The 13,655-nt window shown below is 38.2% G+C and overlaps 1 protein-coding gene across 2 annotated transcripts in view; it reads left to right on the top strand.

Annotated features, from left to right (window-relative positions):
* Positions 1-13,655, top strand: part of LOC124606834 (acetyl-coenzyme A transporter 1) — a 73,048-nt gene that overhangs the window by 38,210 nt on the left and 21,183 nt on the right. For both annotated transcript variants that reach the window (XM_047138910.1, XM_047138909.1), the window contains exon 6: positions 5,348-5,532. In XM_047138910.1, the coding sequence (XP_046994866.1) occupies positions 5,348-5,532 (185 nt within the window). The remainder of the gene's footprint in view (positions 1-5,347; positions 5,533-13,655) is intronic.

The raw sequence follows: 13,655 nt of genomic DNA, 5'->3' as shown, positions 1-13,655 counted from the left end.
CCAGAAACTCATTTCAGCTTGTCTTGGTCTTTGAAACTTCTCTTATTTAATTGACTTAAAGACTAAAATGTTGGATTATGTAGCATATTTTCAATTCCTGTTGTCTTATGAAATTATCTTCTGTGGTGGTGTGTGTAAAATAGATAAAGTGCTTGTTCAGCAGAAGTGAGCAGTAAGAATATTGTCTAAAGTACATCCTCTTCCCAACGCATTTACTCCTTCAGGTTTTTATTACTGACAGTAGCATCAGTTTCAGCTGAACTGTGATCAACACAGTTACAATAGAAGACAGAAAAATAATTTTCACTTATGCCTACAACAAGCTCCTATCTGACATAAAACAAGAAAATGGAGTCTGTACTAGTTTGAAAGAAAATTAAAAATAAACATAATTAGATACTTTTCCTACAAACTGTCTGAATATCTTTATTCAAGAACTGCAAAGTTTGTTAGCTACATGCAATTACTAGTGTTCTTTGTAAAGCTGCACGACATGTACTAATGTACTGTAAATTAGACTCGGTTGTTACAGATATAGGTAATTGAAAAATGCCATTGTAGTCATGTAAACGTTAAGCTATGAATAGGAGACAAATATTACTTAACTTATTTGGTTGTTGCTGATTCTTGTTAATATTTATTTATGTATTAGTCCTTTTTATTTTAATAGCACTGAGTGAAATCGATATTGCATGTGTCAAATGCAGTGAAATTGTGCACAACCATTTACAAAAGGAATTTTTTAAAATTTCTACGTACATTAAACTTCCATTACAATTCGAAGTCTGTAACTGTATTCCACTTGTATATGTAAATGAATAGGAAATTTAAGATTGTGCAGCGAGAATGGACATCATCCATGCGCCTTATGGTCATTTGCAAGGTGTAAATGTAGTTGCACATTACCACTGAAAAAAAATGAAATGAGCGTATGCCATAGTTGGCAGGGAGGCCCCATGCGGGGAAGTTGGGCTGCCAAGTGCAAGTCTTATTTCGTGCAATGCCACATTTGGCTACTTGCGCAGCAGTGATGAGAATGAGGTGATGATGAGGACAACACAACACCCAGTCCATGAGCAGAGAAAATCTCCAACCCAGCCAGGAATCAAACCCGGGCCTGCTTGCATGGGAGAAGAGCATGTTACCACCCAGCTAAGCAGGCGGACATTACCCCTGGGTAGTAATGGAGGATGGTTGTAAAGGTTTTTAAAGCAGATTTACTTCCTTGAGGGTTTTTATGTTTTCAAGGCGTTTGCTTAAAAGCTTCAAACTCTTGTCAATTATGCCTCCATGGCACTGGAAAGTGTTGTTGTGAGTTAGGTGAAGGTTTTTGTTCAGTCTGGTAGTGTGTTTGTGGTACATCACAGTTCCTTTGTAGTCTTTTATCTTTTCCATTTAATTTACTTTATAGAACAGGAATGCTTCTATAATTTAAATATGTGCCAGATGAAGTACATTAATTGTTGAGAAAGCAAGTTTGCATGATTCGTTTGTTCTACTTTCATTTGTTATTCTAATGACATCCTTCTGCATTCTGTAAATATTAAGTGATGCTGGAGAGTTTCTCCATGATGTTACACAATAATTTCATGGGAGACTGAATGTAGGCACAGTAAGCACTCATAATTGTTGTGGCACAAAGTTTCAGTGCTCTTAAGACATAAGTTTACTTAGCTTGTTATTAACATACTCAGTATGTTTGACCTAATTTAGATCACCTTTCACTCATACATTTAGGAATTTTGTTTCTGAGCTATATACTTCTATGTTTCATAGTGCACCAGCAAGTATGAATAACATCTTTGAAACAGTAGAAAATGGCCTTTTAACCTGATACTTAGATAATTTAAAATAAAAAGTTGAGATACACAGGGAGAACGTTTGTCTCCTTGTATAATAATGTATAATGTTTCTCTAAGAACCCTCATTCAAGCCAGTTACAATATCTGCATCTAATTTTCTTTCCAGTCTTTGTCACCACCATCCATACATTTTTGAACATTGTGTAAGAAACAGGAAAATAAAGCCAAAGTACTAATATTTGCAGATGTAAGTACTGTTTCCTCATACGTGACTCATTTTCGTGCCTTACTGCTCATTTATTTAACATCTGGAATTGTAAAAATCAGTGAAAGGATAACATTCTGTGAGTCAGACTGGGGTATGTCTGAAGTTTGAATGTGGTAGGGAAGTGAGAAAATCTTAATAGGGAAGTGCAAAGGCTCAACATAAATACTATGAGGTCCAGAGAATGAGTTTCTATGTACAGTTTAGAGGTAGAGTGTTCTCATCATTCTCTGCAGCAAACCAGCAAAAAATAGTTCAGGTGTACATGCTGATGTTACAAGCAGAAGATGAAGATGTAGAGAAAGTATGTGAAGCTATTGAACCAGTAATTCAGTATGTAAAGGAAGATGATAATCTAATAATCATGGATCATTGGAATGCAGTAGTAGGAGAAGGAACAGAAAACTGATTTCTGGGAGAATAGCACTGCAGTAATAGGAACGAGAGAGGAGAAAACTTAATGAGATCAGCAATAGATTTCACCAAGTAGTAGTGAATACACTGTTATAAAATCATAAGAAGAGGAGGTGTACTTGGAAAAGACCCAAAGACACAGGAAGATTACATTGTGGTCAGAAATATTCCAAAATCAAATATTGGATACTCAGGAGCAGATATAGACTCTGGTCATAATTTAGTAATGATGAAGAGTAGGCTAAGCTTAAGAGATTCGTCCAGGTGGAGCAGAATGGGGAAAATATATATATATATATATATATATATATGGGATAATGTAACATTGAGGACTGATAAAAGGGGTGTTTGACGCTCTCTAAGGCTGTTGATATTGTGATAAGGAGTACCACAGTAGGTACTTCAGTTGATGAAGAATGGACATCTCTAATGATGGCAATCAGAGGTGTCGGGCAGTCAAATGTAGCTACAAGGAAGGTATATATGATGAAGAAACCTTGGGTAACAGAAGAAATACTTTAGTTGATCAGTGGAAGAAGGAAGTACAAAATGTCCTGGGAAAGACAGGAATACAATAATATGAGTCACTTAGGTATGAAATACAGTACATAGTATGTTCAGGAAGCCACAATAAAATGGTTATAGGAAAAATGCAAAGAAATTGAATAAAAACTGATCATCAGGACTGACTCAGCATGTAGCAAAATCAAAATAACTTTTGTTGCAATTAAAAGCAGTAATATCAACGTTCAGAGCGGAATGGAAATTCCACTGTTAAATGCAAAGGAGAGAGTAGGTAGGAGGAAACTGTACATTGAAGGCCTCTACGAGAGGGTGGAATTGACTAATGACATGACTGAAGAAGAAATGGTAGTCGATGTTTAAGATTTAGGGGATCCAGTATTAGAGCCAAAGTATAAAAGAGCTTTAGAAGACTTGTAGTCAAATAAGGCAGAAGGGATAGATGACATCCATTCAGAATTTGTACAAACATTCAGGAAGTGGCAACCAAATGACAGTTGAAGTTACTGGGTGGAATCTGTGAGACTGCAGACATATTGGGGACTTTTGGAACAATATCATTAACATAACCCTGAAGATAACAAGGGCAGATAAGTGTGAGAACTATCGCACAATCAGCTTAACAGCTTATACATCACAGAGGCAGTTCTGATGCACTTGGTAATGGAAGTGAACCTTAAGAAAATCGAGTTGTGTTTCTTAGGATTTGTTGACCTAGAAAATGTGTTCAGCAGTGTGAAATGGTTCAAGATGTTCAAACTTCTGAAAAATGAGTAAACTTTAGGGACAGACAGATAGCATACAGTAGCCCAAATACCAAGATGGAGCAATAAGAATGGAAGATCAAGAACAAAGTGTTCAGATTAAAAAGGATGTAAGACAATGATGAATTCTTTTGTCCCTACTATACATAGAAGAAACAACGATGGGATAAAAGAAAGGCATAGGAATGGGATTAAAATCCTGTGGTGACAGGATATCGATGCTAGCATTTGCTGATTATGTTGTTATCCCATGGAACTCAGCAGTGTATGTTAGTGGGCTATGGACTATGGGGAAACCATAAAAGAAGATAATTGAAGTGTTTGAGATGTGGTGCTACAGAAGGTTGCTGAAAATTAGTTGGATTGTTAAAACAAGGAATGAAAAGATTCTTCCCAGAATCATAGAGGAGAGGAACATTTGGTAAACATTGGTATGATAGGACGTGTGTTAAGGCATCAAGTAGTAACTGTCATGGTACTAGAGGAACAGCAGAATGTAAAAACTGCAGGAGAAGACAGAAATAGAAGTCCATCCATCCATTATGGTGGCCAATTTCCAGTATGATACCTTTCCAATTTTTGCAAAGCACTGTACCTATATAGGGTACTATTATGAGCTTGTCTCTCCCAAAGACATTTTGAAGTTACTTCCAGCTTCCCTCTGGGAGGAATTACGTTTACCCGTTCTGTCTGCATCTAGGGTTTATTGCATGACCAAATACTATATTATTGTTCAAAGAGCTTTTGTATCATGTAACTTAAGATTGAACCTGGAAACTAGCTGAGTATTTAACTAAGTAGATGTGGGAAACTGCCTAACAACCACATCCGAGCTGGTTAGTATACCAGGCCCTGACATTCATTCATGAGGTGGATTCAGTGGGAGGGGAGGGGAGGGGGGGGGGGGCTGGCGCACCTCCTCATGTCCTGGAAGAGGACGCTTTAATGCACTCAGCTGTCTGCACGGATATGGAGTTGGAAATGCACCCAACAAATAATTGAGATGTAGCTTGTAAGTGGCAATCAGAAATGAAGAGACTGGCTGGCACAGGAAAGGAATTTGTGGCACGCTGCGTCAAACCAGTCAGAGGGCTTATGACCCAGAAAAGTAAAAATATGTTCATTTGTTTTGAAGAATATACTGTGAACAGGAGAACAGTAAATACTCCTTTGCTACAGCAATGTTATTTATTTAGATGCAGTTAAAACACCGTTCTAAGTTTTATTAACTTTCAAGTTTGGAAGTGTTATAGAAATACCAGTAACTTTCAGCAAGTAGTCTGCTTATCCTGTCCTCTAAATCAACAACTGACACTACTAACTGAAAATTTGTGTGTGTGTGTGTGTGTGTGTGTGTGTGTGTGTGTGTGTGTGTGTGGATGGGGGGGGGGGGGGGGGCGCGCACATGTGTGCGTGTGGTGTTTGTAATGGTTATTTATCACAAGAGACTTAATTTATTGCCTTGTTCTGGTGACTCCATTTCAAATAGCATTCTGTATTAAGTAATTTAGGGGCTTTTGTGTAATTTTGTATAGTTTTGTTTTCTGGATTTTATGTTTTTTACTTATTTTTACTTGTAGATTGGATTTTCTGCCTGTGATGCTGTGACTAGCTTAAAACTAGTGGATGCTGGTGTTCCTAAGGAGAAGCTGGCACTAATAGCCATACCACTTGTTCCACTGCAGATAATTTTGCCATTGGTGTTAAGCAAGTATACTGTTGGACCACGTCCAATGGATGTTTACCTGACTGCGATTCCCTATCGGTGAGTGGAAGAAGTATATTTGTTATATAGTTTGAATTATTTTACTTATGTTGAAGAGTTTGATGGTTGAACGTTCTTGATAATTGAAAACCAAGGCTGCATCAAGACTTGAACCTGCCATTTGTACATCTGATTGAATTGCGTATAATATATTTGGAAGGAATACACATGACATGAAAAATATAAATCTTGTAAAACTTATATTTATCTTAAGGAAGTGTCAACTTTAAAGACAAATAATGTTGAAACCATTGAATTTCTTATAAAGGGAAGAATTTTCTGAGTGGCTCGAATTTAACAGGCAAGCAGCGCAGTAAATTGTTTTGTTAAAGAAGATAATTGTAACGTCTAAGACTCCATTATTGTAGCCCAAAAGCTGCAGAATAAGACTCTTTTGTTAGTACTGGATCACAGGGAATGTAAGAAACTGACATAACATTGTTACAGTGCAATACATTTTGTTGTGCCCAAAAGTCATCAGTGCACAGCTCTTTTTCTTTACAAGTTCTCATTAAACAGATTTTAAGGAATGCATGTATTACTAAGAATTCATTTGGTAGGTTAACAAATAGTCTACTATCCATTTTAGTTGATGATTAATGTGTGGTTTAGACCAGGTATTCTTAGGATTTTTACTCATCAGATGCAACTAAGATATCCAACATTTGATAGTTGCCTCCATTGTCTTCTTAAACACCAAAGAAATAATTTCTAACACATTTTAACAGTGTCTTCTTTGTATTCATAAATTAGTAAATGCAAATAGCTTTGCAGATAAGATTTAAAGGGTATTCGGCGAGGTGTACTGACAGTGGCACCTGGTCGCTGTTCTTAAAGTGTAGCTATTCCCGATATTATACATTAGCACTGTCATTAGTGGGACTTTAAGAATATAATGATGGCCATAAGCTGCATACAGCTTCAGAATGTGGAGAGAAACGGAAGGATAGTAGAAGAGTACAAAATAGTAAGACATTATTTGAATAAAGATGAAACTGCAGCTCAGAAGCATCTGGAACTGTAGATTTGAAAGTGTATGTGTGAAATTTCAGTTTCTACTTTATTACTGTGTATCCCATGGGTTTCTGAAATTCACAGTTTGATGAATATTGACTAAAATTTGATTGCCTTGTGTTTCTGTAAACAGGTTTGTTTCACATCGCCTTATCTGTGGCTATAGAGGAAACATATGCACAAAATTTATACATGAAAAGCAGCTGGGCATATAACTTGGGCAGGCAGGAGCTCTGCCTAACAGCACACTCAAACTAAATTATGTTTTGGAATAACAAATGACAGTAGCAATACATGAATGATCAGTCATCTCGTGCTATGTTCCAAAACTTAGATATCCCTAGTGTCTTGATAGCCTTCTATGTGTGCTGAAAAAAAACTGAGAAAGAGTCTGTTACTTGATGATAGTAGGGTACAGGATCAATTATGTTTCAAGATACTACAGTGAACTACAGTGTTGATTGATTATGAATGTATTGCATATGACTGTAAGACCATAATAGATGAAGATTTTGGCTGCAGCCCACTATAAGAGAATTAAGTTGACTGTAAGAACATTTATCACCAGTTCATACACAACCTTTGCTTCAAGGCTGGCAAGCCACCATTTCGCATCAGATGACAACTTTCCATGATGTTTCTAGCCTACAACATATATTCCATACACTAATACATAAATACCATTCCATTTCTTGCCCAACCATGGAGTGCCTTTTCAATAATTGTGTGCAAGCAATGAGTTTCTTAGGAAGTGACACAAAGGGTTGTCTTTTGAAGATTGTTCTGGTGACTATTAAACAATGAAAAGTCCAGGATGCAGTTACAAAAATATGGAAATGATAGGTTGTTACACATTACATAGAAGATGCACAGAGATGCAGACAGGTACAAATAGAAAGGATACAAGAAATATTCAGCATTTAGACTAAGACGTAACACACACACACACGCACACACACACACACACACACACAAAAACAAACATGGCCACTGTCATCCATGAGTGCTAAGGCTCGAGCCTTGCACTGAGATACGGCAATAGCCATATGTGTGTGAGTTGTCTGAATGTGTTTTTTTTTCTTTTTCATTGCATCTGTCTGCAAGCCACTGTCTCCCCAATGTGCTGAGTAGCAATCTATCCTTTCCATATTGCTGGTAAGATGAATATTAATATTTTACACTAAGGTTACAGTAAAGTACTACCTCAGCTTCTAAAGATGCCCATAATTGTTTTAAATTTGACTGATTTTAGAAAATAAAATGCTTAAAAATGTAACAATACCAGAGAAGGAAAGTTGCTACTCACCATATAGCGGAGATGCTGAGTCGCGATAGGCACAATAAAAAGAGTCACACAATTAAAGCTTTCGGCCATTAAGGCCTTTGTCAGCAGTAGACACACACACATGCGTAAATGCAACTTGCACACACATCTGCAGTCTCAGTTTAGACAGAGGGCAGGAGAGAAGGTATAGGACATAGTTCTATCACATATGGCTATTTACTGCAGCTGGATGTCCCATCCCTTTGTGCCACCTGTCATATGCCCAGTTTTAATGGAGTACATTTATATTCTGACAAGAGGGCAAAAGTAAATTCAACCAGGCACCTCCCCTTTATACTACCCATTGATGAGGTAAGTTTGATACTTTTTTTTTTTTTTTTTTTTTTTTTTTTTTACTCCAGCCTAGGCTTTTAAGTTTGGTGTATTGCATAGTATTTGACTTATCCATTTTCAATTAGTGATCAGCCACTCAGACTTTCTGTTAAAACATTTTAGATTTTTCTCTGTTGATTTCTATTGTCATATTATCCCACCTTTTCATGCTTGGCATAGTAAAGTTTTTTTACAGTTGGGTTGATTATGTGTCTGTAAGTGTGTGACTGTTCATTTAAATTTTGAGTTTTGTGGAAAATTTTAACTTTTGAAGTTTTAACCACACTTCTCTTCATGTTTTTCGAGTAGTAAGGTTGCTAAAGACCCTGGTATCAAGAGCGCTAACCTATCATCATTCCCGTAATCAAAGTTATGGTATGGCCATTTACAATGACTCCATCTCATGAGAAACATTTAAAAAATGACTGAGGATAATTGTTTACTGAGAAGGAAATAACTTTTTAAAAATATGTAGTCACTTATTCTTAAAAATAGTACATCATCTCTGTGAGGACTTCAGTGATTACAGAATATACTTTAATTCTACATTTGAAACAAGTTTTCTCTCTGTGACAGATGAACCTATATAATGCTCTCTGGTACTGTAGTGGCCCCATTGTTGGAGATTCAGACAATAGTGAATGGAAATTATTTTAACAACAATAATAATTTATATGTAGGTTTTAGATGAAGTAAAATGCTTCAGAGTTATGCCTAACATTAGTTCTTCAATTAATTGTATTACTAAATAAGCAAAATCAAGCTGATGTCAGGCTATGTAAACTATGCAGGTTATTTTGTAGTATACAGTGCACCCAGTCCTGCAGTGTTGTGTGACAGTATAACACACCTAAGAAAATGGTAGTGTATGAACTTAGGTGCTAGGAGATTAATTTTGTGAGGCATATTTGCTACTGTTTATTACTCCTGTGACAAATATTTTCCACACACTGCAAGTACATAATTGATAGTTTTTTGTTGAAAGATTTTATTGCAAGGTACATTATTTGTGGCAAGTAAAACTGTTATTTCCTTGCCAGCCCTTTTATGGTAGTTTTTATCACTGTTCCTTTGTGTACTTCTGAACTATTTGCTCATATGTTTGTGATGAATGTTGGTATTATATTTGTCATTAAATTCAGGATGTTAAATATCTGTAACAGCTTTGTTGATACACTGACTAACAGGTCAAGAAAGAAATGTTATTGCAGAATTTGTATGTACAGCAACAGGATGGCTGGCATTATTCATAGGTTTCTGGCATATAGGCTGCTGTTTCTTAATTCTAGGACTATGCCATCCTTCTGTGTTGTTAAAAATACCATAGACAGAACTACTTTTAATCAAGATAATTTTTCTTGCACATTAATTTGTATGATGCGGATTTAGCCCTATACATTGAGAGACCTGCTACTTTTATTTTTGTTGTAAGTTTTGTGAATATATGTTCAGTGAAATGAAATGTTCAGCTGATAATGTGAACAACATTATCTTCTGTTTCATTTTTAAGACAACAGTTGCATCCATCCCTATAATCAAAACAAATAAAAAATAAATATAATTCCATCTTGTAGTTATGGAGTGTGGGAGTGTGGCTAATCGATAAATTGTACAAATGATATTCCAACAGCTGTGATTTCTGTAGCTTTTTACATGGGCTATCATTTTCAGTGAGATAATTCACAAACATTCAGAAAACACTCACTCATGTTTACCTGAATAACACTATTTGCAGATGTTTTGGGTACACACATTCAGTCTGGAGACAGGGGTGGGCGGGGGGGGGGGGGGGGGGGGGGGGGGGTAATAGGGTGGCAAGAAGAAGAAGAAGAAGATATTTGGTTTCAGTTTTACAGCCATCATCAAATCCACAATGCTAGAAATGTAAATACAAAGGTTGGAACTTAAATAGTGGCAACTATTTATTCACAGCTGATACAAAAGAGTTACATGTTTGCACCTGTGACTGTCCTTCAGAGTAGTCGCCAGTATTGTGTAGAACCCATTGCCAGCGATGTGGAAGGTGTAGTATACCGTTAGCAGAGCCTGTTCTGTTGATGGTGTGAATGGACTGGTCTACTGCCTGTTGACTCGCAGGAACAGTTCTGAAGTGAATGCCATGAAGTGGTTCTTTCATCTTCGGAATCAAATCAAAGTAACAAGAACTTAAGTCCGGGAAGTATGGTGGATGGTACAGTACTACCCAGTTCCATCGACCAAACAGAGCAGCCACAGCTTGTGCTGTATGTACCCACGCATTGTTGTGCAAAATGATGGGTGGGTTGCGCAGAAAGTGTCGCCACTTCTTCCGCAAAGCTGGTCGCAGGTGATGCTCCAAAAATGAACAGTAATATTATGCATTGATGATCTGCCGTGGAGGAAAGTAATGCGTTAGGCTAACACCATCACAGCCGTACACGAGAATCACCATAACTTTCACCATACTGGGGCTCTGATGCACTTTTGACTTTTCCAGCGACCCATAATGACACCATTCATTGGATTGACTTTACAGTTTTGGATCGTACGATGTGGCCCATGTCTCATCCAGTGTTACGAAATGGTGTAAGAAAGCCTCTCCTTCGCACTCATAGAGCTCCGAGTGCATCTGAGCAGCATCATAATGCATCCATTTCTGCATTTCCGTCAAGTTATGCGAAACCTATCTTGATGCAATTTTCTGCATGCCCAGGCGTTCCTTCAGCATGTGAAGCACAGTTGTATGCACTAATCCGGTTTCTTGGGCAAGCTCACAAATCGTATGGCGTCAATCACTGTCCACTAATGCGGCAACAGCATGCACTTCTTCTTCAAAGATTCTAGGAAGACCTGCCTGATGCATGTCTGTGGACAAGGGAGGCAAACTCTGCCTGTCACATAAATTGCTATGAAATAGCACTGCAGAGGGGACTGCCCCTGCTTCAAAAAATATTGTGGATAATGAGCGTTTTCCAAGGAGTCGGAAGTTACATCACTTACAAATGGTATTCAACAGTGGTCTTTAAACTCGTATTGCACACACTGTTGTTCGATAGGTAAATTTAGCAGTGGGTAGGTAACGAAACACTGGCAGCATGAAGTCTTCAGGCTTGTAATAATTCAGAAATAGGAAGCTGATTTAAAACAAATCAAAGACTGACTTATCCAGCCAGTTATAAGGAGCCATTTTTATGTGGATTTTGAACCACTGGAAACTACGTGACATTTTAAAACTTGAGTATCTGATTTACCACACACAGACGGTTAACAAAGGTCCAATCGTACAGGGTAGATTCCCAAATATGTGAGGGGCTGAAAGACTTCATGAGTAACAGAACACAGTTTGTTATCCTCGCCGGCCGGAGTGGCCGTGCGGTTCTAGGCGCTACAGTCTGGAACCGAGCGAAAGCTACGGTCGCAGGTTCGAATCCTGCCTCGGGCATGGATGTGTGTGATGTCCATAGGTTAGTTAGGTTTAATTAGTTCTAAGTTCTAGGCGACTCATGACCTCAGAAGTTAAGTCGCATAGTGCTCAGAGCCATTTGAACCATTATGTTATCCTCGTTGGTGAGTGTTTGTCAGAGATATCATCAGGAGTGCCCAGGGAAGTACAATAGGCACTCTTGTTCTTGATACTCACAAATGATATGATGGGTATGGTTAACATAAATCTCTAACTGTTCACTGATGACACTGTAGTGTACGAGAAAGTTTTGTCGTTAAGTGACTCTAGAAGAATACAGGAGGAGTTGACAGAATTTCTCTTTGGTCTGATGAATGGGAGCTTGACCTAAATGTAGAAAAATGTAAGCTGTGCACATGAGTAGGAAAAACATTACAGTAATATTTGAGTGCAGTGCTTCTTCACACAGTCCTTTAGATTACTTATCTAGGTGTAACATTGCAAAGCAATATGAAATGGAATGAGCACATAATGTTGGCAGTGGGGAAGGTGAAAAGTTGCTTCACTTTCTTGGGAGAATTTTAGGAAAGTCTAGCTCATCCACAAGCCAACTGCCTTGCTGCAGTGCTAACACCGGTTGCTGTCAGACTACCGAAATTATGCGCTGTTGAGCTTGGCCAGCACTTGAATGGGTGACCATCTGTGTCTGCCAAGTGCTACTGGCAAGTGGGGAGCACTCAGCCCTTGATCACAAAAACTGATACTAGCCAAGAGAGCGGTGCGCTGACCGTTTCCTCTTCCATGTCTGCATCCAATGAGGCATGTCAGCTGAGGATGACACAGCTGTCGGTCAGTACCGTTGGGCCTTCGAAGCCTCTTTAGCCTGAGTTAGTTAGTTAGATCATGTTTAAAGAAGACTGCATATAGAACAGTAGTGCAACCCATTTTTGAGTTTTCCTCGAGTGTTCGGGATTCCCACCAGATAGAATTAATGGAAGACATTGAACCAATTCAGAGGCATGCTGCTAGAATTGTTATTGATAGTCTCAGTGCACACTTGAGCACTTTTAGATGCTTTTTGAACTGAAATGGGAATCCCTGCAGGGAAAATGACACTCTTTTTGCAAAAAGCTATTTAGACAATCTAGAGAACTGACATTTGCAGCTGACTGCACATCAATTCTGCTGCTGCCAACATACTTTTCACTTAAGAACCACAAAGACAAGATAAGAGAAATTAAGGCTCATATGTAGGCATACAGACAACTGTTCAGCCCTTACTTCATTTGGGAGTGGAATGAGAAAAGAAGTGATTATTAGTGGTAGAAGGTACACTCCGCCATGCACTATATGGTGGCTTGCGGAGTACGCATGTAACTGTAGATATTACCACCCCTCATGAGTGCAGTTGAACTGTACTTTTGTGGCATTCCATTGCACCAGTCGTAGCTGTTTTGACTGCAGTGCACTTTCTCGGTGACCCACCCAACTACTGTATTTCGTTTTTTGTATGAGTTAGTTCCGAAGAACATTGTCCGCAATCTCAGCAACATTCTCAGTTCTATTTGTGTGCCTGTTCACCCTACAATGCCTCAACTATGCAGTGAGAGGCTGTGTGTGCTTCTTTTGTTATGTGACTCAATGTAAAGTTGTTTAATGAGAATAGAATCCTCTTGCTATTGGGGATGTGCACAGACCACGATAATGCAGAACGACGTAGGTGCAGTTGTGGTCAGTCCCAGTCTGGAAGGGAAAAAGGTTGTTCTTCAAACTTAAATGAGATAATTGTGTCTTAACTGCTAATGTCTTTAATCACTAGAGTGCAATTACATATATTATGTACATACAGTCTTTTTAGTTTTGTCTCTATCTTTGTTGAATATCACTTCCTGAGTGTAATCTTTGTTCAAAATTGTATCCAGCTGAGTAGTGTGTGTATCTGAGGGGGAGAGTTAGAGGGAGGCACACACACACACACACACACACACACACACACAGAGAGAGAGAGAGAGAGAGAGAGAGAGAGAGAGAGAGAGATGAAGATGAAATCTCTTTGTTACAATGTGAAGT

Source organism: Schistocerca americana, chromosome 3 (genome assembly GCF_021461395.2).
Source record: "Schistocerca americana isolate TAMUIC-IGC-003095 chromosome 3, iqSchAmer2.1, whole genome shotgun sequence".
NCBI classification, from domain to species: domain Eukaryota; kingdom Metazoa; phylum Arthropoda; class Insecta; order Orthoptera; family Acrididae; genus Schistocerca; species Schistocerca americana.
Note: the sequence above shows the minus strand (reverse complement) of the source record. Positions and strands in the feature narration are given on the sequence as shown.